This window comes from Lepeophtheirus salmonis, chromosome 14 (assembly GCF_016086655.4).
Source record: "Lepeophtheirus salmonis chromosome 14, UVic_Lsal_1.4, whole genome shotgun sequence".
NCBI lineage: Eukaryota > Metazoa > Arthropoda > Copepoda > Siphonostomatoida > Caligidae > Lepeophtheirus > Lepeophtheirus salmonis.
The window spans coordinates 14,470,018-14,495,755 of NC_052144.2; the positions used below are offsets into that span (position 1 = coordinate 14,470,018).

General features: G+C 29.5%; 1 protein-coding gene across 1 annotated transcript in view; it reads left to right on the forward strand.

Annotated features, from left to right (window-relative positions):
* The window catches only part of LOC121129164 (dystrophin), a 371,133-nt gene that overhangs the window by 93,447 nt on the left and 251,948 nt on the right, over positions 1–25,738 (forward strand). Inside the window, exon 3 of the mRNA XM_071893614.1 lies at positions 2,683–3,004. Coding sequence (XP_071749715.1) covers positions 2,683–3,004 — 322 coding nt within the window. The remainder of the gene's footprint in view (positions 1–2,682; positions 3,005–25,738) is intronic.

A 25,738-nucleotide genomic window follows, 5' to 3' on the forward strand; every position in this document is an offset into this window, starting at 1 on the left:
TTGTAAACTCTTGGATTAAAGTATATAGATTTATCTCAATTCAAAAGTGGATGCTTTAGGACTGTTAGGAGCTTCACATTTTTTTCGAATAATCCCCCTTTGTTATTAATATTCTTAAGAACTCTATAGGTCCCATCAATATTTTTTCCATGAACTAAAAATCTGTGGAAGCTGTGAAAAAGTTCTTCGAGGCATATTGCCCTGAAATATAGAAAATCTTTTAATCTCACAAAATAATTTAAGTTCAAGGCCTTCTAAGGTGATTCTATTTATATTTAAACTGAAACCCCACCGAAGCATTCAGACATATGGCATAATTTATTGACATGCAGGGCGTATTAGAATTCAAATGTGCTTTCTTCTTTTAATTTCTCGTAACTAACTTTTAATATTATCAGAATACTGGGCAAATCTAAGTATATGATCAACCTGAGGGAAAAATATTGTGTTCCATATTTTTATCTTTTGGAATAAGTTTATGAAGAAGTGATCTTAGCTTTTCACGAAGTGTGATATTGTATTTACTTTCAAATCCCCATTACGGTTATTGTCGGAGGCCCAACTCCACTAACTATTATTATTCTGAGGAGTTTAATTCTTTTCGAGTATTTTATGGAAGGAAAATATTCTCTTAGGTATTTTTCTTTTGATATGAGTATAACTTACTCATTTGTACTAATCCTGAAGTTTTGATAACGATTTCAGGTCCACAAATTCTCAACGCAGAGCAGGTGTAACATTTTCAATAAGATCCCGTTAAGAAAATGTTAAGGTCATTTATATATAGAAGAACAAATTTAGTTTTTTTGAATTGCAATTTTCTTACAAAATGTTGGCTGACTCCGTCATTGGCTATTAAAAACAGTAATGGAGGGATTGAGTCACCTTATTTATTGTCAACTGAAACATCAAAATAGAACTTTTTGTTAGATGACACCATACTACTAGTACAGAAGAAATTGAAGATTGTTCCATCCTTAGTGACAAACTTTATTATCATCCTATAGCTTATAAACTCACGCAAAATTCTAACACTAAATCAAAAGGTTTTGGATAACCCAAATGAAGAGCCTAAATCGTCCTTACTATGTAATACTTGATCAATTACATCTTGTATATAACAGGAGATTCATCTCTTTTCATTTTTTCTGCATAAATATTTTCCGAGATTCGTTGATAATGGAAAAAATAACTATGATTAATCATGTATTAAGAATAATTCTGCTTACAATTTTCTATGAATTTTAAGTAAAGGTTGTCCCTCATTCACTATATTCATTTTTTCTACATCTCTTTTAGGGTCTAATATCAGTACTCCTTCACTTATTAATCAAATCCAACATTCCAGATTTTATTATATTCTGCTCTTAGTATTGATGCTAGTTTCGAAACTATGTAGTTAGTTAAGAATTTATTGTTCTATACCATAGTACATACATACATTCTAAAATAGTACAGATATCCATACATTGCAAAACTATACATACATACGTCAAAGAACACGACCACACAAAGGGGTACATGTGCTAATACAGCAGAAATTGATTTTAAGGCCTACTTAATTTATGGTTATTATTAATAATTTCTTTCATATTTTTGTACATTTCATAAATTTAAAAATACAAAGCTCTTTATCTTCTTAAATCTATTAAACTAATAAATCTAAATGAACGATCCTTATTTTTCAAAGGATAATCGTAGAGGTATAAAGCTTTTAATTTGTAAAATTTTTAGAAATAAAAATCTCCATACAACTGTTTCAAAATGGTGTATGCAGGATATATTTTGAAATTTGAACATTTACTAACTTAATAATTAATTTTTGAGCAGTGGATTTCATTTTTAGATATATTAATGTATAAACAATTTGTTACCAAATAAAATAAACATGAGCTCCCTAGCTGACGTAGAAGTCGTAAAAATGACACTTGAACGTGATCGATAAATTTCCATTCGCACACTCCAAGTAGTTGGATGTCTCTAGGATTATCGTGAACGCCGTGGGAAGATCAAAAACGTTTGAGAGAATAAGGGATTCGTCAAAATGGCCAAACTGGATCCGTAGGATTTAAAAAAAAACCGAGGCCCATCTTCTCAAGTATATGAATGCCCATACAAAATATCTCACACCAGACTGTTCAAAGAGCGAACAAAAAAGTAAGTGAAAATAAGTTTGTGAGGGTTGAAAGGCCACTTTACACAACAACAATGAAATAAATCCATCTCCGCCTTTGCAAAACTCTTTTGAATGGGGTTTTCAAGATCTTTTGAACTCATTTTATAACACTTCCGCCCCCTTATAGCCCTAATGCCAAGGCCTGCAGTTTTTGGCATCCAACCACCGAGGCCCTCAAAGCCACTGTCAGCCAGCACTAGAACGCCATGAGAGAGCCTTCCACCGCCACCTGGAAGCCACCATTGGCACTAAGGGCGGCTATATAAATGAATAAGACAGCTTAGACACACATTTATTTATAACATTAATTTTGTTAAATTCTTTTGTTAATTAATTAATTATATCATGTTCAAGTTTAAAATCAAAATGTTCAAATTTTAATTGACTTTATTTATTTTAACCTTTTTTATATATTTATAGTGTAAATTTAATATATATACACATTACACATAGAAAGTAATATTAATACTGAAAAAAAAAATGTTAATAATATTTTATTTTTGCAGTTACAATTCGAACAGAGCAAGTAACTTTTTCAACTTTGACAGAATACAAATATTCCACCGTGAATTCAAATTTTGCCGCCGCTCCAACTCCAACAACACACAATTAAAGAGATCCACCAATTTCCAAAATGACAACTTTACACAAAATGACAACGAACGTCCCCGATCCAGTGTCATTTCCACAAGCACACTTCTCACCTCCCTAGATAGATCAATTCTTCAAATAAGAGATTGGTTGACTCTATTAGAAGACATGCTTAGAAAGGACAAAGTGGATCTCTCGTCTGGGGCCTCAGCTAAAAAGATATTAAAGAGACAAGAGGTAAGTTAGTTATGGTTCCTAATTAAACGAGTTGGAATAAAACCACCTTTCGTGACATATAGAAAGGTATAATAACTGTAATTAATAATGTTTTTTGGAGCTGTACGCACATATAACTTTCATAGGTTAACAGCATAATTGCAGGATAAATAAATTATATAACATTAATTAGTTAATCTTATTGAGTAAATTATACAATAATAGAAACATTTGATAAAAATGGTTTCATACTATGTACTTCAAAATATTTTTTTTAACGAAAAAGGAAGACTCATTTTTTCATTTTCAAATATGTGTAGACTAACGGCTTATATAAAATGATTTTTTGTAAATTGATATGTAATCATTTAGTCATGTGTAAAGGAAATAACATTGACAAACAATTCTTTTATCATTATATTTAGCCAATTTTTTGGTTAAGACTTCTATGCCTGATGATGAAGCTAACTTTAATCATGTTCTAACTGTTGATAATATTTGTTGTGTTTTTGCTTTATTGAACGATTTTATTCAAAATACTCATTCGCAAGTTGTACAAATGTGACACATCTAAATTTCATATGGCATCATTAAAACGATGATCACAACTTTCGTCATAAAAACGCATCTATTAAATCGGTGTGAACCGATTTCTTAATTACCATCAATTATTTTGGTAAGAGGCTGCATTTTTCGACGGGCCTAGACTGATATTCTACTATGTATCTATTTCAGATTGGACTCTTTTATAGGGGTGAATTAGTTAGATCCAGCATAAATTATTACAGTCTTGTACCAATGTGTGGTTCCCAGACTGGAACCTAATTCTGGTTTAGCAGTATTGATTTGATTTCAATTTTATAGGGATACAAGTAATTCAATGTTGTAATTGTTTTACTTATAAGCCTTTGATTAAAAACATATGGAATGGAATTACACTAACGTGTAGTTATTACATTAATATATGATGTGTTCTTCCTGCTGAGGCAGAAAGGATGGATACACCAATCAAAAGCTATTCAATAAAATATGAGTAGTTACTTTAGAAAACAACCCTTCTCAGAGTTTTACCCTGATACCATTATACCAGAATAGTAATGTTAAGTAGAAGACATATTTATATTCAGAACACACATTTCTTGGTGAAAGAGCATTAAAAGTGGATGGGAAATTATTATATATTACATTACATTTGAACATATAAAGATTTGGAAAAAGCTGTTCATTAATGTAAACATTACTCACGTGATGATTAAGGAGGGTCATTTTAAAATACTCAATATGATATTTGCGTGATTTATTGTAGAGGGCATATTGATCATTAAATAAAAAACAAAATCATGAGACTAGGTTTTCAAAATTTGCCTTCAGATCAATTATACTTTGAAAGGCATATATTTGTACGGATATCTCTACGTACACCTCCTCTTTGGCCGGAACCTTTGTTTTTAGGAATAATTCTAATGAGTTTCCTATGAGTAGAATATACGTTTTTGTTAGGGAAAAATAGCGCAATGAGAAGGTACTTCTAGAAAGTTAGACATATGGTATTACTGAATTAAGGACCTTGTTAATATCAGCTGTCTGTGATATGATTTTGGGAAAATACATTACTGCAATAAAGAGGAGAACTTCCCACATTTTAAATACCATTAGTGCAGGAAAATATCAATATCATATTGATTTTAATATACATTTTTAAATCAATTGACACCAAAGAAAGACAATAATGCTTACTTTAGAGAGAGAAGTTAGTACCCCGACGATACAACATAGCCAACTATAATGAAAAAAGCCTTGGCAACAATCTATATCCTTTTTAATTTCCAAACTTAGCTTTTCTGTTTAAAAATGTCAATTCTAAGTATGAGAAGTACGCTGATGAAGCGTTCTTAAGGTTCTATGTGCAGTTAAAATGAGTACTGACAGACAAAAATTTGAGCCTCTAACCAATGGACTCTTTGAGATAATTTGTATCCCGTATATATATATATATATTTGTTTTCTTTTAAAATATACAACTTTACATTGAAAATACATTTTTGTGTAATTTCTTAATCTATTACTTCATTATGTCCTTATAAGTACGTGTTATGAGTGTTACAATATGAGGTTTTAAAAGCTTATGTTATAAAAAAAATGATAAGTACACATATAGAGAATATTTTTGAATTTGTTTGAAATAAGTGAGTCTTATTGGTTTTGCAAACGTTGTTGAAAAAAAGGAAATGAAAAATGTGTAAATTTACGTTACTGTCTGATTTACCAATGAAAAAAGTAATATTTTTCTTTTCTTTTTTCTTATAAATTGAAATAGGATAGACAATATTACAATGATACAAATTATAAATTTAAAAATAAAAAATTGAGCTTGTAACGTACATTAAAGTACGCGGTGGAAGTGTTCATGTTATATTTAAAAAAATTGGGTCACTTTTTTACGGTTATAACTGATCATTTTTATGAACTTTTTTTTTCTCTATCATCGAAGTATTTTATTTCGAACTGTCCGTGTATGTTTTTAAAGTAATGATAACGTTTAATAAATATCATTATAAGGACATCCGAAATCAGCATGCTTTAGCTAAAAGCTGACTATAAAATAATTTTTTTACTTCCTGATTTCTAATGTAATTTTTAGTATAGATAAATAGCACCAATGAAATGATGAGGCTCAATAATCTAGATCTTTAAAGTAATCTAAGATGAACAAAATGCTCAAAGATGGTATCAAAATAGTTTTTATTGACAATGATTTGTGTATAACTGATTGGAAAGACTCTGAACCAGTCTATATTGGGTATAACGACTTAAATTCAGAGCTTATTCGAAACGGGGGTCTTACATCAGAGAAGAACGCAAGAAGCTCTTAACATCATACCTTAATTATATTATGGTGTACAACGTAAATTCAAATGCTAGACAATACTGGAGCTAATTAATGAATTATTTATTTATGAGAATTATTTCAGCGCATACTTTTAAGTTTGTGGCCAGTAAATTAAATGAGGGTCCCAAGTTGGAGTTTTTATTTTCATTATCCATATTAAGGTAAAAAAGAAAAACATACTAAAGTATTTAAGCTTATATTCAAATGTAAGGGTTCGTTGGAAGTAATGGGCTTATTACCATATTGGTAGAAAACTTCTGTTATTTCTTGTACACTATATATTATGTTAAATTGTTATACTTAGGATCTATCCCCTGCAGACCCTATACTGCATCGTCATTAATATTAATTATTCATCACCACTCTAAGGGGTACCAAAGCACAAAATAATAAGGCTTGTCGCATGTTGATCAGCCATTATTTTCCAAAAGAAACATTACTTTTTGTTTTTAAGTGTAAAATATAATTATGATTTTTTGGTTTATTTCTCCTTCAGATAATTTTCTCTTTTCATTTCATTACTACCTATTTTGAAATACTAACTACATATTGGTTTTGTATTTATCTCATACCGAGTGGTCCATTCAAATCTGAACACTCTGAATTTTAAGGTTCAACAATTTATAAATTAAAAATATAATTTCAAAAAAATTAATACTATAAATAGTTGTGTGTTTTAGCTCTCTTAATTATTAATGTATGTAGCTGCCCTTAGGGGCAATACTAGTTTCAGGCAGTGGTGGAAGACCTGTTACCTGCTGCTGATGTAGTCCTCTGACATAGCGTCCCAGTGCTGTCTAATAGTGGCTTTGAGGACTTTGATGTTTGGATGGCATACATACACTACAGTTCTTTCCCTCGACTTGCACCCAAAAGTTGTAGACGGGGGATTTGGTATCAAATGTGTCAAAAAAATGTTATAAAGAACTCAAAAGACTCATACAATACTCATTCAAAAGAGTCTTGAAACGGAGGGGATAGTTTTCTTTCATCTCTGGTGTGAAAAGGGTTAGTTTTCTTTCATTGATGGTGTGAAAAGTGTTATCTTCACCCTTACAAGACTCTTTCCACCCACCTTTGTAATGGCTCTATGGAGAGTCTAGTGTGAAATCCTGAGATCTCTTGCATGAACCCACAAGGACTTGAGGGGATTGGTTTATTCTGCTTTCTTTAACTCCTCCAGATTCAGTTTGGGCTTTTTAATAGACCCCTTCTTACTCTCCAACTTTTTGGACATGGTGACGGTGTAGATAATGGTTCTGGAGACGCCTAACTGATTGGAGTGCACAAATGGGAATTTGTAAATCACATTCAAGTGTCATTCCCTCAGCTTGTATGTAAGCTAGTGAGCTCAAACTAATTGTTTATGCTTTAATATATCAAAAATTAATTAATTTCAATCACTCAACCTTCATTTATTATTTTATTAGAATGTATACAGATTCCAATGGACCACCCAGTACAGTAATTGCAAACTATTTGTTATTTCTTAATAAATGAAGAAAGGAAAATATCGACAAGTACAGAAAAATTGTAGATATTTGAGTTTTGGTATTTTACAAGCTTTCCTAAAAAATAGAAGTAAAATCAGTTGGTAGTAAGCTAATTTTTTTCTAACCATTCTTTATTTAAGTATAACGAGAATCACTAAGTTCATATTTATATAAAAATATTACTCAAATTAAAGCAATCGACGTTCAGAGACCAAATAATGAGTTTGACATCAATTAAAAGCTGAAAAAAGAATATAGCTTACATTTGGATAAAGCCGTTTAATCTTTAAATTTAATAAAATATATATAATTTTACACAAAGTAATAGTCAATTAGAATATCTTAAATAAAGTACAAACAAGTATATATATTTAAAAAAAATTGCGTCTGTTCATTTAACAATAACGGAAAAAATTACTTTTCTGGGGTCTTAAACACTTTGTTGATGAAATATATCACATGACCAATAAAAATACTCATTGGATCATAAAAATCTGAACATTTTGAATTTTAAGCATCAACAAGATATTATTTATTACTTCATGATAGAACTTTAACAAAAATTAACACTATAAATAGATGCTTCTCTGAGCTCTCTTAATAATTGGTGTAGCCGTCCTTAGTTGTAATGATGGCTTCCAGATGGCGTCAGAAGACCTTCCCCCGCTGTAGATGAAGTCTTTTGTCAGTGACTGACTGACAGTGGATTTGAAGTCTTCCCTATCTGGACAACAGACACTGTAGTCCTTCCCTCAATTTGCACCAAAAAGTTGAAGTCGAAAGGGTTGGCATCAGGGCTTTATTAGAGTCCTTAGTGTCAAAAATGAGTTCAAAAGAACCATAAATACTCATTTCCAAAAGAGACTTAGAATGTAGTAGATTGATTTTTTTGATTTCTGAAGTCAAAAGAGGCCTCTCCATCCTCATAAAGCTATTTCCACCATTTTTATAGCTCTTTGGACAGTTTTAGAGCCCTTCTTCTTCTCCAACGTTTTGGACTACCTGACAGCATAGACGATTGTCTCGGAGTCGCTTAAATGCTTTAATTGCACAAACATTAATTCGTTTATCACGTTCAAGTGTCCTGTTCTCTACTTATGCATAAGCTAGAGAGCTCAGGTTTGTTTCTTTTGATATTTAATTACTTATGCCTTAATATAACTAAATTTGAAATAATTTCAGTCACTTCACCTGTAATAACTATTGAATTAGTAATTGTTCAGATTTCAATGGACCACCCGCTACTTATTGTTCCATTGAATCTAAATTATATCTCTAATACTTATCAGAAACCATGAACATTCTTTATATATCTTGATAATGCCTTTCAAAGGATATATTCGTGTTATTTTTAATTGAGTTACAACTAATTTAATTAGTTTTAATTTGCGTAAATTCGTTTGTTTGTTTTTATATTAAATTCTTGGATTATTTTTTTTCAATGTGAAAGAGTACAACGGTAAACAAAAATATGTAATATTGTAGGTTTTATTTTATATGCTCCACGAAACCTCATCACTACTGATGTATACTAATTAATAGAATTTTTATTGATATTTACAAGTGCAAAACAATAAAACTTAAAGAATGTAAATATAGTAATCGTTCAACTGCTTATTATGTAATAAACTAAGGTTATGTTTTTTTTAAATTATTTCACTAACTGTGGTATGAAAAGAATATTTCCCAACGAATAATTAATGGAATGATTAATTCAATTTCTTGAATTAACTAAATAAGTGCATTTGAATAAACAATTTATTTAATACTCTTATTTCAGTCACAAGTAAATTATATAATTTTTAGAATTAAAATGATATCAAGCATTTGGATGAAGATCACTAAAATTAAATTAAATTAAATCAATTTTGAGCATTGGCATTAAAAAAAAAAAAATCTTAATTTTTTAGATATGAATTTCTACATACAAATAAAACCCAGAATATAATTTGTCCAAAATGTATTGTAGATTACGTTTGTATTCTTTGAGATACATATAACCTTCATCAATTAACTGATAATTGTCCCTAAAGTAGGGAAAATTAATACTCAAAATGAACAAATTTGAAATGTATTGATATTATTTGAAAGCATGCATATTGGTTTTAAATTATCTCAAAAGACATATAAAGTTTTCTAAACTAAGGTTAACATTTTTAGATATCTCAAATCATTCAAGATATTTAAATTTAAACTTTTAATCGACAGAAATATATTAATGAAATATTGCTCTGTACGTATAATGTATATGGAGAAGCGGCTGTGTAACAACAAACTTTGAACGCCTACGACAGCTATACATGCGCAGGTAGAAGGTTGTTTGTTGTTTTGGAAACTAGCCAGATTTATACGGCATCAGTGAATAAACATAATGCCCCAACATTCCACAAAAGGAATTGCAATCCACACCAGACAAAAATATGTTGACCTGGTTGTCATATTTTTTTTTTTTTTTTTGTACTTTGTCTCTTAAATATTCACCAAATGATTTTTTTTTAAACCAAAATTATGAGTTAATAAATAGATCTAATATTTATTTTATACATTTTTATAGAAAAATATTTATTATAGTCATTCTGAGAAGCATAAAAATCATGGTCCATATAATAAAAATATTTTACTCAAGAATTTGTTATCATCATAAATTAATTGTTTTGGTAAGTTTATTTATTCCATAGAAATTATACGGGTATATAAATCATATTCAATAACCATACTCAGTATATTTTCCCCTTACTATACATAAATATATTAAGCTTGGATGTTCTTATAATCAAAAATTGCTTCAAGGTAAAAATGTTGTTTCCTTTCAAAAATTAATATCAATATTCTTATATCTTGTGACATGACTGCAATAAACTCAATGACAAGTTATTCAAGTCTTTGTTACTTGCTCTCCATATCTTAACTCGACTATTTTCCTCCAATATCATAATGAATATTTTACCCTCGTAAAATATTATTAAGTCTCAGTCGTCGTTGTTATCACTGATGCTGTTATAAGCTTACTCCCAAAAATTATCAGCACTGTTATATAATTACATAATTGAATAGGTTTATTTGAGATATATATATCTCTTATTATAAAATATAACTGTTTTTGTTATGGGGCTTCAACAGCCCCTCCCCTCCCAAAAAAATTAAATGTTTCGCTATACCACTCCTGCTTCCTAATATAAATCTTTCTCAATACACATTTTTAAACGAAATATGTTATAACTGAAAAATAAGAAAACAAAATAAATAAATTTTCTTAGTTTTTGAAAGCAACTCAATAAAAAGATCTTATTATATATTAAAAATATAAAATCATATCATTCCAAAACTATAATGGCTCAAAAAAAAAAAGATTTTATTTTCAATTTCACACCCATATCACAGGTAAATGATTAATGGACAAAAATATAACATTTACAATAAATAATCAAGACAAACGATAAGTCCATTTAAGTCTGTTCAAAAATATAAAAACCAAAATAGGAATAATAAATATTTTAAAATACAATTCATATATTCGAGGTTTTGTCGATTTATAAAAAAATGTTCCGATGAATTAATTAGAAAATAATTTTATAAATAAACAATAGCAAAACTAATAAAAACACTCGCTGCCTGAATCTCAATTTCTGTTCCTGGCAAATGACTTCTTTAGAATAAAATTGGCTTATTGCAACATGGGCAACTTTTTTTGAGATATGGCAGCCCAGGGATGCAACAGGGATTCATCGTCTGAAACTTTGCCATTGTATTGTATGATATCCTCGAAGCCACATTTTGGCTGTCCGGTAAGAAGCCGTATATTAGTTCGTGCTCTCCAAATGAATGAATGAATGAAGGATGAAATTTGTATACTTGATACGTAATTCGTCTATAAAAACAAATAAATTAATTCATTTACAGCAAATTTAGTTAGTCTTCCTTCTATATCAATTTTCTTTATGCACATTGTTGCAGAGATGTAAAATGTGGTGTAGTACATACCCAAAAAGGTAATATATATTTTTAAAATAACAAAATATAATTAATGAAATCGAGGATTCCAATGTGAATCTATCAAACATGATACCTATGGCGTTATATGGTTATTAATCTACGGGCATGGAGAGTTTAATGCCTCAAAACTACATATAAGCAAACATATACTTAAAATCTGACAATAAAAACACTCATAAATCCCAGCTCCCATTAAAAGCATTCTCCAACACCGATATAATAACAAACACTTTTTATGGCGTTATTTTATGAGTTAGTTATACATACATATATAATCAATTTCATTGTTTCTTGAGTTGGATAATATTAGAAAGACCCTAAAAATATAATACAGAGAAAATGCGTTATTTCTTATATATTTAGTTTTTCCAACTGATAAATATGTACATGTATACTGGGTGTTCCATTAAAATCTGAACACTTAGTTCTAAATTATGGGTGCATCTAGAGGGAAAGGCCTACAGTGTCCACCGAAGACCTCAAAACCACTATTACCCAGCACTGGGACGTAGCACTACTATTGCAGCAGGTGCCAGAACTTCTTCCGCCGCCTGTAAGCATCATAACCACTAAGGGTGGCTATATTGATTATTAGGAGAGCTCAGACACACATCTATTTATTGTATTAATATTATTCATATTATATTATTATATCTTATTAATAAGTTATACTTTGTTGAATTGGAAAATTCAAAGTGTTTAGATTTTTAATAGATCACTCTGCATCAACAAAAATTTACTTTTCTTATATAATAGTACTTTGAGGCATGCTATTGATGGATATATCCATCAATAGTGGAGTAAATATAAGGAAATCCACGGAAAAGTATCTAAATACATGGGAAAAACTTATTTTTTAAAAAGAAAAACCTTCATGAAAAATAATACAGCGAGTAAAAATTTATTTATAGATATCTAACATGATGAAAAATAAAGTTTATAAATTACGCAACATATTTGAACTTTTTTAATCACGCAGCCTCTTTTTTGCTTCCTTTCTCTTCCTTGTAATGACTTTCTTTCTCTTCTTTCCTGTCCATCTAATATTCAAACTTAAAAAAATAGGGAGAGGGTGAAGGAACTTTTATCATAATTAATTATTTAGGATTTTGCAATTTTTTTTTTTTTTGTAAAAGAATTTGATAGAGTTTGTTTTTTAAAAATAATATCTGTCTTTATTCATTGGTGAATCTATAATTACTTGCTTGAGTGTCTTCAAGATGACTCAAGTGATGAATTAGGGATTTTCATTATATAAAGATAATGAACTAAACACTTTTTATCTTCCTATTGTCTATCCCTCCATCTTTTTTTTTTCAATCACTCTCTTTCTACCTTAAGCATCTAGCCCCTGAGTGGAAATCAATATTGATTCAAATGCAGTCTGATTATTTTCAAAAATATTGGAACCAATCAATGTTGATAATCATAAAGTACAAGACTATAAAAGATTCTCCCGAAAAACTAATCACAAAAGATCCACTTATTCACTAAAAAACATTATATCGGATACCAGATCTTAGAAATAAAAACGAGTTCTTCTAATAAATTTATTCAAAACAGAAAAATTAAAGCTCCAGATGATGACGGTATTTACAATCAGTCAAAGTAAAGAAGATCATACATTATAAGGAGACGACCTCAAGTACATTCAATACTTAATACTGAAGCAGCCCCTTAGCCAAAAGAGAATATCCCAAAAGTCATTATTATTATCAATTTCTACAAAAGAAACAAAAATCTTCAAGATCAAGATCGGAATGAAATCCAAAAAGAACGATATCAGACATCCACATAGCCAAAATGGAAATCCTCCCACCAATAAGATTACCCATTAAGGAAAAGCTTGAGTGTTCTAATAAAATATTCCCTACTATCTTCATCACAAAAATGGTTAAAGTAATCTAGAACTTAGTGCAAAATTTTTGTTACAGAAAAAAATAAAAATGTAAATGTGGCTTTTGTCGGATCAAGGACGCTATGAAGGATCATTTTCTTTTTTAAATACAAAACTCTCTCTCCAATATATACTCCCTTTGGCAAACTTTTAATAGAATAATTTGCTTATAACTTGAAGAAAGATGATTTCTTAGACTTCCACTCTAGAAAAAAGGAGAAGATTATTAACGTACCATCGACAAAGGATCATCCTATTTTGTTTGCAATGCGTAATTATTTGGAATTTGATATCGGCCTGGGTTATCTGTATTGAAACTTCAGTTACATATTTTAAAAAGACAGTCTTTTTATGAACTAACTTATCAACAATTTAATATTTTTTAAAAGTTTTTATTTTATTATAGTATCATACATTAATTTTTGTTTATTCAATCCATTTGATTGAACTTTAGTGTATATTTGTTTTAGTGAACGTATATATATATATGTCGCATTTATTTCAATAATTTCATTTTCTTATTTCTATGAAATTGAAATATTCATAAGTCTTGTTGGTCAAGAAAAAAACCAATAATTAATCATTTATTTATTATTATTTTTGGTATGAAAATAGTTTGCATTGATTAATCACAGAACATAAATGTGAAAATATAATTATTAACATGACTGTGTTTACAAATTAGAATGCATTTGTGATTCCTTTTGGGCGTTTACTTATAATGAAGACACTATAGAATCAATAAATTGTAATGCAGAGAAGGGGAATTTAATACGTATTTCGCAGCCCTGTATTCGAGGCAACTTTTTCCTGTTCAATTCTATTATGTGTTGATAATCAGGTAAGTGCCATTTAATACCATTTGTATATTTAGTTCATCTTGGCTTGAAAATTAATTTAACTAAGACTAAAGCATTTGTGATTATGTTAAAAATATTCTGTATATATTTGAAGACAAACGGGAGTTTTTCTTTAAAATTTTGCGAGTTCCATTACCTTGAAGGCCTTTTTTGGATCACCCATTCTTATGTGAAATATATAATTCCAGGCTTAGATACTGAGATAATAACATTGCTTTAATACTAATGAAAATACGAGTATTTTTTGAGTTGGCAATACAGTTCGACATAACTATATACATCTCTGAAAATTACTTGGCATCTAAAGCCAATAAAAAGAAGGTTTATTATGGACCTGAAGTCTTTAATAGGTGACCAGTTTCCTAACAGAATAACATTTTTTGAATTCGTTATTTGATAAGGATAAAATAATATAAAGGGACTTTAAAGGTGCTGTTAGATGTCTAAAGGCTCAGTGTAAGGACAGAAATGGAAATCCAATTATATACAATAAAAGTATTTTCATACATTTTCCACATGAGGATGTTACAATCAATGATATTGAAGATGTCATCAATGAATTTGGAGAGATAGTTGTACCCTGTAGGATTTGTTGCTTCTAAGACGAGAGACTTAAAGATGTGAGGAAATGGAATTTCATGATAAAGGCTACTTTAATCTATAAAACACATGGTTTCATACCCATTAAGAGTTTCAAACTAGAATAACTTATTGTGGGGGAACATATTACCTCTTCTAAATGTTATAAGACAGGACACTTTGCAACAAATATGATCCAAAATAAAACTATAATTGTAGCAACTAGCATTAATCCTGATAAAAATTACGAAAAGATTGTTTCAGAATACGTGGTGGGGAAAGGTGAAGGAAGAAGAGAACTGTTGCGGTAATTTGTTGAAATAACTGAGAGCATTTATGAAGAAGGAAGGATCTAATGGAACCCTCCATTGGAAAGAGTAATGCCATCTTGTGAGAATAGTACAAGCAATAACAAGTTATAAGAGAGGAAAGTATGGATTCTATATGTGAAGCTAATCTTCTGATTCAATGGGGGACACAGTCCTCGTAAATAGATACTGTCAATCCGTTTCAAGAAGAGTCTTCTTCGGAAATAGTGGAAGTGGCTTCAGAAACATCAACAAAATCGAAGAAGTCGAAAAAGCTTGCAACTATTCTATGATTCTCGCTCTAAAAGTAGACGTAATATAATTACAGGATATACAATCTATAGTGCCTTTTTCTGGTGTTTATGGTGGACGTAGCTATTGAGGGCCATGTATTTCACGGCATTCTGGATCTTCCCTGCACTAACGTTGTGTTTTTTTAAAGGTTGTGGATAGATGTTTGGGAATTTGACTGAAACCTGAATTTGAACCTGTTCACTTCCACAATCTTGCCTCCTTACAATCAAGAACTCCCGTCTGGTCCAAATCAAGATCTCTACGTTTTATAAATGAAATAAAAAAACTGACTTTGTTTACAAAAAATTATATGACGTAAAAAGAAAAGTATCGAGACATGTATTTCCAACAAGGTATGTTTAATTGTCTTACGTTAATTTTTGCAGAATTGATTTAAGTCTAATGCATGATGCATTTTTGCTTATAGACAATGTAGTTCTTGATTGTCACTGAATCCTATAATTGGTTAAGTTGTATCTTGCACATAATAAGTATGTGAAAAAATACTAAAGTCCAGACTAATGAAAATTCTCCTAATAGATAAATTATTATCTTCAACTTTATGTACGTAGGTTCGATACTCTGCCACTCTATTGACTTCAAAGAATATTCATTAATGAGGTGAATTAGTTGTAATACTGGAAATCTGACCAATTAAAGGAACAGTTAACGAAAAAAAAAATACGTATGTTTATTGATGAGAGCTACTCAAAAATCTACTAAGAGTTTAAAGGCCAAGTTACTGCACTTCTGAATTTATATGGTTCCGAGTCCACTTGGTTTTATATCCAAGTGAATTCCATCCCCATTTGGTTCCGAGTCCAATTCCAGCCTCGAGTACAATTTTGATTGCAACCTATAGAAAAAAGGATATGTCCTAGCTAGAGTTGATTAGTTTGTAATGAAAAAAACTACTTCAAAAGATTAGAAAGGGAAAAACGGTTGTTGTGTGTGCTCTTTTTTCTTTTTATTCATTATTTAATGGATCGTCGTTGTGTTAATATCTCCCTCATAAAGAAGCACTCTCACCTATCATTGGTGGGTTTTTTTTTAATGCATGATTAAATAAATATATATTAATTTAAATATATTTACAATATTTTCTTTGTATTAAAGCTATTTTAATTACTGAAGGGTCTTCTCTTTATAGCAATAATTCATTTTCTCCCTCCAAAATCATATAACAGGAAAGTGAGTCAGTGAGTGACTGAAAGATAGGTACTTTATATCAAATTAAAGAAAAATATTATGACTTTATATGAGGTTTAGCAACGAACTAAAGGCATCCCTGGCTCATAAAATCTTTTATTTTCTCAAGTTGTCATAATATTTTTTTTATTCTTGAAGAGAGAACGTCTAAGTGTTGAGTGGGCATCTACCTTTTAGTGTGTTCATGAAAAACAGAGAGTCAACCTCAGGATTTGTTAGGCAGTTACCTTCTTTATTATTAAAGCAAAGCTTATTTGTTTATCAACGCTATATTAAACAAATTATACATTTAATATTTAATTTTGCTGTCAATCGAATTTAAAATAACGCCATGGATAGTGCATTTATTAGTCCCGGATCCCTCGAACAAGAAGTAATCAGAAAACATTTAGTACATGCATAATTATTTCCTTAGAATATTAAATGTATCACAAAGTATCGACAAATCGACGAAGCTCAATGGACAACATGAAAAATAATTCTGTCCAACTTAATGTGCGTAGATTTGATACTTTGTCCTTCCTAGAGAAGGAAATATACTTATTGTATACTATCAGCAGTACCCGGCATTGTCCAGAGTAATTAGACGTTGGTTGAAGACTAAAACACAGATCGTTTATCTGATCAAATAGAAGATACCTCCCTTAACAATCCTCAGTGTTACTCTTTATTTTTCATAAGTACTTTCACACCCAGTAACTCAATATAATAATACTTACATCAATTCTTATGACGTGTTTCGGAATAATAATAATAACTTTTTGAGAAAAAAATTAATATACCCTGTAATGCCTGAAGAGTTTTTTAGTCTTAAGAGTGCTCAGTCAACTGAGCACTCGACAAAATTCATTTTAACATACCAGTGACTATATTTTATTCAAATCTCAACATATACGCACATCTCAACATATGATATTAATAATAGACCAATAACAGAAACAGTGTTCTTGTTATATACACAAAATGCATTTATGATATACATCATGGAACACTAAAGACAATGAACTCAGTGATTTATTGTCATATATTCAACGAGGCAGAAAGACCAACTTCACTTTATTAATATAGATGGACTTGAATGATCATTCTCAGGTGAGATGGTATAATTGTAGTACTATAAGGTATACTGATATTTAATTAGTACAACTCCATCTGGGAAATTAAAGTAGTTCCGAGTCCTATTGGTTTCGAGTCCAGCCAAATACCATACATTCTTGTACCCAGTTCAAGTCAAGTCCATGTTCCCATGGTAGCGAGTCCATATGAAGTCCGAGTCCACGAAAATGACACAAATCCAGACTATAACTCTGAATGTCCTAGATACATTAACTTGATTCAAATACCAATAACAATATAGAATATAGAAGTGACCTGATGACAGACATTTTTTTTATGTACGAGTAGAATAGGGTAACATATGTTTTGTATCTGTTTTTGGTTTTGTTCGTTGTTGTTGTTTTTTCAAGGGGATCTTCAATACACAAGATATGAATATTTATTTTGCTTATAATAATCTTGGTTTGAGATGTTTTTATGCAAAAATATCCCTGTTTGTATCTTTATGTATATATCTTGTGAAAATTTTGCAGAAAAATATACAAATGGGAAATAAATAAAAAACAGCATATTCACAATTATTCGAAAGGCTTTTAGAAGCACGCATGTTTACATGCAGACAAATATATTATGCAGGTTCAAAATATGTACAAAAGAATCCTTACAATCAAAGTATTATTATTTTTCATACCAAGGTATTGAATGAATGACATTTTCACATTCAAATACACATTTGTAATCTCACTATCAACCCTCACATATTTTTCAAAATACCTATTCCAATTTGAGCAATATAACAAAAATATCCAGAAAACATATGCTCAAATACATATTTTGAAGTATCAAAATCAAAAACTCAAGACATGACTTGGATTTGGATGCTAATGTTCCATTCGTTAGAGGACTTGATATTATTTGCGACACATTTTAAACAATTTCTTCATTCTTCAAAGTAACTTTTTTTAAGAGAAAAACTGGAGATGTAAAAATCCTGCCCTGACAAGAAGCCGAAAATTGGCATTGTAACTCTTACAATTGTAAGAATGTTCAAAAAAAGATCATTCTTGAAAGTAGATTTTACTGCTAGAGAAACGAAGGAAATACACACAAAGCCCGCCCCGTTTCTAACAAATTCATAGGTAGGAACTATCCCGATGTTCATCCTCAATGATACTTTGTGTCCAATCGGAAATTTGAACTTCCCAAAAAATCCTCAATGTTCAATTCTCGTTATCATAAGCTCAATCATTAAATAATATTCTTGATAATATCTTTGCAAATTGTAAACCCTTTTTAAATTGCAAACTACAAATCATTTCACACACGGGTAAATTCTTATCATTTACAATTCTAAAAAAGGGTTAATTCCAGTCAGAATAAAACAATGCATTGAACATAATTATATGCTACTAGCTTAACAGATGATGAAAGTTGGCTGTGGCCATCACTTTTTATATATAATACCTTATTTATACTGTACTGACCAAAAGTCTCAATATTCCAATACATATTTATGGATTTTAAATTTATTTTTATAGCTCTGGTAGGAAATAAAAGAATATTTAAAGATCTGCATTTGATAGCAGAGACTCGATAATGGGAAATGCATTGTTGGATTTGTAGAAGCCCAGATATACTGGACTGTTTGAAACTATTTTTGGTGCTACGAACTAACATTCTTCTTTTCTTTTTTTTTTTGCATTTTAAAGTTGGATTTTATTACAAAAATTGCATTGAAGTTAAAAATCGTATTATAGCGAATCTGGATTATATAAAGTATAAATGTACAAACAGGTATATTGTTTTTCCAAATCTACTGACTCATGAGTAATTATAAGTATTAATCGTTCTCCCTTTAAAAATATTTGAAAAGCTTCTAAAAAATGTTTTCTCTTTGAAGATCAACCCTACTCACTTTTATCATTCCATATAGGTCTTGCAATCCTTAAAAATGTAAGGATGTATAATCCCTCATTACTTTCCTTGAGAATTTTTAGAAACAAGTAGTTTTTAAGCAAGCGTTTGTGTTTTCTTATTCTCATCACATTTTTTTACTCCCCCTTTAAATTAAAATACTCAGGCATTACTGATGACTGAGCTAAAGGAATATTCTATACATGGAACGCACAATCTTTTGTGTTTACACTCTCACTCATCACCAGGAGCACTAGGCACCATTCAAAAGTGGGGAGTTGGAAGTAATTTTATGAAAATGGCGCCAATTATTGATAAAAATATTATCACATAAATTGGTATAGTCTTGGCTGTAAGGCATATGTAGCTACAAATTACACGCGGGTAATAAATTAACTGGGAAAATTACTTGTTCTGCCTGAGTTCGAATTTCAATTACCCTTGTCTATCCGGCTTTACAAAATATCAAAAACACATCCCTAATCAGAAATATATTTTAAGGAGAAATATTTTTGTTTTAGGTGGTTGAAAATCCTCCAAAAAATATTAACGTTAGAATTTGAATGGAAATAAACGAAGCGGAGATAATATGAAATAAACTATCCTAAAATAATTGCAAATTTTATATGTAAATACCATACTTGAAAAAAAGAAGCCAATAAAATACGGTTCAATTGCTTCATATTTATGTCATGACCTTCAATAGGAGACGTTGAAATGTAAAGAAAGTATTTATCATTTCGCATATCCTCTGTATAGTACAACTCATTCATTCATAATACAAAAAATTCATTCGAATTAAGGTTTGACCAGCAAAGTGGTGAGCTCTGGAAAATTAGTAATTGACTAAAGTTTTATATTATATTCGATATTATAACCTTATTTTGTTATTAAGTAATTGTTTTTTTTAAATTGTCCGAATCAACTTTATAAATAACTATATCATATTTGTGTTATATCAATTAAAGATTGGTTTGCTAATGGTAGTCACTGTTAGTTGTTTCTTTCTTTTAAATATTTTTTATGGTTTGGATGTACTAGCAACAAAAATGAGAGAAGAAACCGCTTAATGCTCGTATTTGTGTCACTGTTTTATAAAAAGATCTGCAGTGACCATATAAAATATTTGGGTAGGCACCACGGGAACAAAGCACCCCTTCTCCTTTATTCAAAGTGAGGAGGGTCAGAACATATTTCAAGCCTTCCCAAGACTCAACTTATTTATAATGATAATGAATTAACCAAAACCTTTTCTTTAAATATATTTTAAGCTCTATTTGATTAAGAACATTTTAATAAATTGATGTATTGGTTAAAACAGCAAAAAAACATAAAACATTTGCAAAGTGTTCCAAAGGAAATTCTGTTTTAAATTCAAGTATCTATCATAACTGAAAATTGGTTGTATTTTTAAATGAATATTTGTTTTCATCTTTGAATGTAAGCTAAGACTATTTTTTTAATATCAATTAGGCATTATCTTCGGCAAATTATAATGTAAGGTGTGATAAAAAGATAGACATGATCTTTTATTTTATTATATTATGGTCGCACTTTACGATTTCCATTACTTTATTCATATTTTCGACAATTGGACTTCCAGAGCATGATGCAACTTTGAAATCATAATTTCTGGAACGGAATCAACGAAACCAAAATTGCAATTGGTTTGCTATGAAAGTATAAGAGTAATTAACAGTATAAACATTTTCAGCCCCTTGGCTTGTGTTTTCGCTTTGTTCGAAGAAAATCGATATGGCGTATTTTCTTATTTCTGGTATCCATTTTTGAAATGCATTCATACAATACTACGTCAAAAAAACAAAACACAAAACCGTTAGAAAAGTGTTTAAAGTAAGGAATTTTATCTTTCTTACGTCATCCATTGTAAACCGATTTCACTTATACAAGGCAAGATACACATTACTTAAAACCTCTATTAAGAAAATAGTTGATAAATTTGTACTGCGCCTATGATTTATGTGATTTTTACGAATAATGCTAAATTTTATTTTGGAATTTCTTATGTGATTTTGATTAGTATAATTCGTGGAATAAAATTACTTCTGAAGATAAAACATAATTATTTGTAATCATAGTCTTTATACTTAATCTTGATTGGTTTATATTTTAGAGAAGTAATATTTTAAAAATATGGGGAAAAATAATTACATAAATATTTGATTTGATTCTCTTACACATAACATTTAATAATAAAACATAAGTAGCATTTTTTAAAAATACATAGTTCAACAAATCCATAAAAGTGCATTTGTTCCTACATTATAAATTGCAATATGATTAAAGCTGACTCCATTTTGGGGGCACAAAATTGATTTTTGTACTTCATTAAATGTACAAATTTCTCATAAACCTTGATAAAACTCAATAATGTGTATGCAGATAATGACTGAATACTTCTATTAAATACTACTTGATGCCAATGATAAATATTTCAATTAAATCAAAGTATTATATACTAAAAATCTTTAAAAAGGTGCAGATTTTTCGAGCTCTATTTTTGATTGATTGGGGATCAGTAAAGCTGACTAATGAAAGAAAAATTTCTTATTATTTCCATAATAATAGTTTATTTTTATTTACAACAAGTAAATAAGATTATATAACGGTTTAGTAACATATTTTAAATATATATTTTAGGGCCATATATATTTAATATATAATATAAAGAAGGCAATTCAATGAAAAGAATTTATAGACAGTAAGGTTTAAGTCCTTAAATTTATGGGTCCCATTTTGACATCCATTTTATTATTTTTCTAATATATTTTTTTATTGTTATAAATTTGATTGCTTGGGTTCCTACAGGGGACTACATCAAAATTGTGAAGTCGCATGACAACACCTTGTAAATAAAATTTTAAAAGAACTAGTTAAAAAGTATGAATCCGTGTTTTTTTAGCCAATTGGATTTTGATGGCATGAAAATAGATATTTAAATTGGTTACAATACATTTATAATTTATGAAAATAATATTTTTATCCTCTAAAAAATAAAAAATGTTTTTACACTCATATTACGATACAAAAAAAAATATTGTGCATGTAACATAATTTTTGAAGAAGTTTTACAACTAACCGGAAGTGTTGACCAGAAGTAGCCCTTGGAATTTTTGCTGCAGGAATAAAATATTACAGGACCTTCTTACCTATACTAAACCTCAACTCATGGTGGAAACGGATTTTGGATTAGTAAAAATTGGTTTCGTAAAACACACTCTAATGCATAAATATGTGTACTCCTTTTTTTTTTTTAAAGCACAAAGGCATACGTTTACTATTAATTCTGACAAAGAAAAACAAACAAACATTCTAATTGAACCTAACACAATCCTTACACATATTTGACATGGAGAAAAAATAATAACAAGGAAAACGACACTAAAATGACAGCATTTTTTATTTTATTTTTTCAATAAAAGCGCCTAAATGTCCAATTTAACAAACATTGTCGGTAAAATTAGCTAAAACGTCAAGTTCTTTCTCCTTTACACCTTCCAAATTAGTTGGGATGGGTTTCTTGTTACATCTGCAGGAATATATTATAATCTACACTTTACTGATGATGGCCTCTACCTTAAAACCCCTATGGAAGATTGGATCGTTGGCCACTACCCAATCAGTTTCGCACGTCAAGACTTGTAGTTTTTCTTTTAATTTACCAAAGTACTTAACCTACTACACTCGTAGAAAATATGTGCTGATGTTTCTTTTTCCCGCTATTGAATGTGCAGTTCATACTCTCATCATCGTTATTCGACTAATTTGTATAAATTGATGAGGTATTGATTCTGTGGCGTAGTCATTGTTAGTTTCATGAAATAAAACGGTTTTTAAATAGTATTTTTACATCAAATTCAACCCTCGGGAGACCTAATCTGTCCAACTGTTTGGTTACCAGCTTTTCCACTGAGGTAGTAACGTTTTTTTTATTTTTTATTATTAACTCCAGAGCTATGAAAAAGGGAGTTGATGGTCCAAATGCCTTATTCCTTTGTACTTGAGGAGAAACCCGTTTCTTTTTATATAATTTGAAACGATAAGCTTTGTTACATTACTTTTCTATTTGATTTTTTTACAGGAAACATTCTATCAGAATTTGCTTAATTAATTTATCATACAATTTCTAAGAGGAAGGAGATCCCATATTATCACATATATCACATGATTCTTGGCTGATTTTTGGGAGAGCAACAAGCAAAGTAGAACGATCTGTTATTATCCTAAGAACCATTCCCAATTATCTGTATCGTTGTCCTTGGATTTTCAAGAGTATGATTTTCTAGTTCTACTTTGACTCTTTGCCCGATACTCCAACAAAATCAACCTATTAACTAAAATATTTTATATACATAATATATATCTTTGCAAATATAAAGAAATTTTAATCAACAATGTTATTTGTTAATTAAAAAAAGATTTTAATATTATGTTTCGAATATATGTTTCCATTTAAACAATGCATATAGAAAAAGCAAAAAAAAAACATACCAAAAGTAAAAAAAAATCATTGAATGTATATTTGTTTATATATATATATATGTTTAAAATACCAAATGGATTCAAAAGTTCTTTAACTTTCGTTTTACGAGATATTCTTGTTTTTTTATTTTAAATATACTTTTATGAAATGGAAAATAATTTTAATTTATAATACATATTAAAATTTGTTAATGTACATATACATATATATAAGCAATTGGAATTAAATAAAACTTGGTGTATGGTAACTTCGAATACTTTGTGTATTTTTCCAAAAACAGATTTTCTTACGATTGTTAGAATAGGATTTTTGTAGAGCCTTAGGAAAAGGCGGGAACGAGGATCATTTTTTGAGATATACATCGTAAGCATTTTCGACATGTAACAAAAGTGAACTAATTATAATCCTTTATTAGTTAAATTGGATTTGCTGTCCCCCCATTTTTTATAAAATTGCTTCATATCTGTTTAAAAAAAGATTTCATAGTCGTCAATTTCATACTTCTCCTGAACCATACTTCAGAATAAATGCAACTTTTTGCTCTTTAAAATTTGTACACATGAAAAGATTTCTTAATTTTGCAATTGTAATAATGGTTTGGTGAATTTGAATTATTTGTTCGCTTTTAAATCATTCTTTTACTTTTTTTTTAAATTTAAGATATACGTGTTGCTACTAATATAGCATATGCTGTTATTCTGTCTATTTTACACTCAATTTCATCCAAGTTAATGAGTACTTTTTTTTTATTTTTGGAAATTTTTTTCCAAAAATAGTTTTTATTTTTTTATTGAAGTTCTTTTTTTTTAATTTAATTATTAATAAATATAATCTTAGAACTATAAAAACTTTAAATTATATTTACGAGGAAAACAAGAATCAAATCGTTATAAAAATATTACAAATTTAAATAGTGTAATTTTGAGACTATGTCGACTGTGTATCATGTAATAAAATTCGGGGGTAGTTCACTAATTGCGTAAAAAAAAGAATATTCGCTAACAGAGGTTAACATAGAAACCCTGAGCCGTTGAGTACTGCTTTGAAAAGAGAAACTTTGCTCTCATTACAATTCATTAGATTAGATCTAAGTACTTTTGTAATGAAAAAAATTTAAAAAAATCCCACACTGTAATTATTATGTTTCAAGATATACTTTTCATGGGGCCTCAGGAACTCTTCAGAACTTAAGCAAAATGGATGAATATTGGAGAAAAATTACTGTTCACGAAAATTTTGTGAATTTTGGGCATGTCAGCTTTGACAAGAAAGGAGGGAGAGAAGTAAATAAAAATGGATATTGGCAAGAATTACTGAGCACATCAATATAATTAAACCCCTATACAAAAAGTTTTACATTGCCTTAAAAAATAAAGATCTATAAAAAAAACCTACAGGAAAACAAATACCACAAGATAGCCTTGTTCCAGGTTCTGAAACAGGAAAGCCCTATCTGCATAGTGAATACAAGGGTAGAGAGCTTTGAATCAGACAGGAACGAGAGCCAAATAGAGCCATGAGTGATCTTGAAGAACTCATTGACAAAAAATGGTCAAAAATGGCCAAGGTATAGAGTTGCAAAGTCCCCTATCTTTATGAATACATATAGGGACATTTCGTAGGAGAGGTTTTGTCATGGGTATAAAAGGCAATCGAAAACTTAATTTTTGTCTTTAGTGTTGTAAATATAACTTATTTTATATAAAAAATCGTTGAAACAGAAGTCCATAAACTATAGAAATAAAATGAAACAACCCT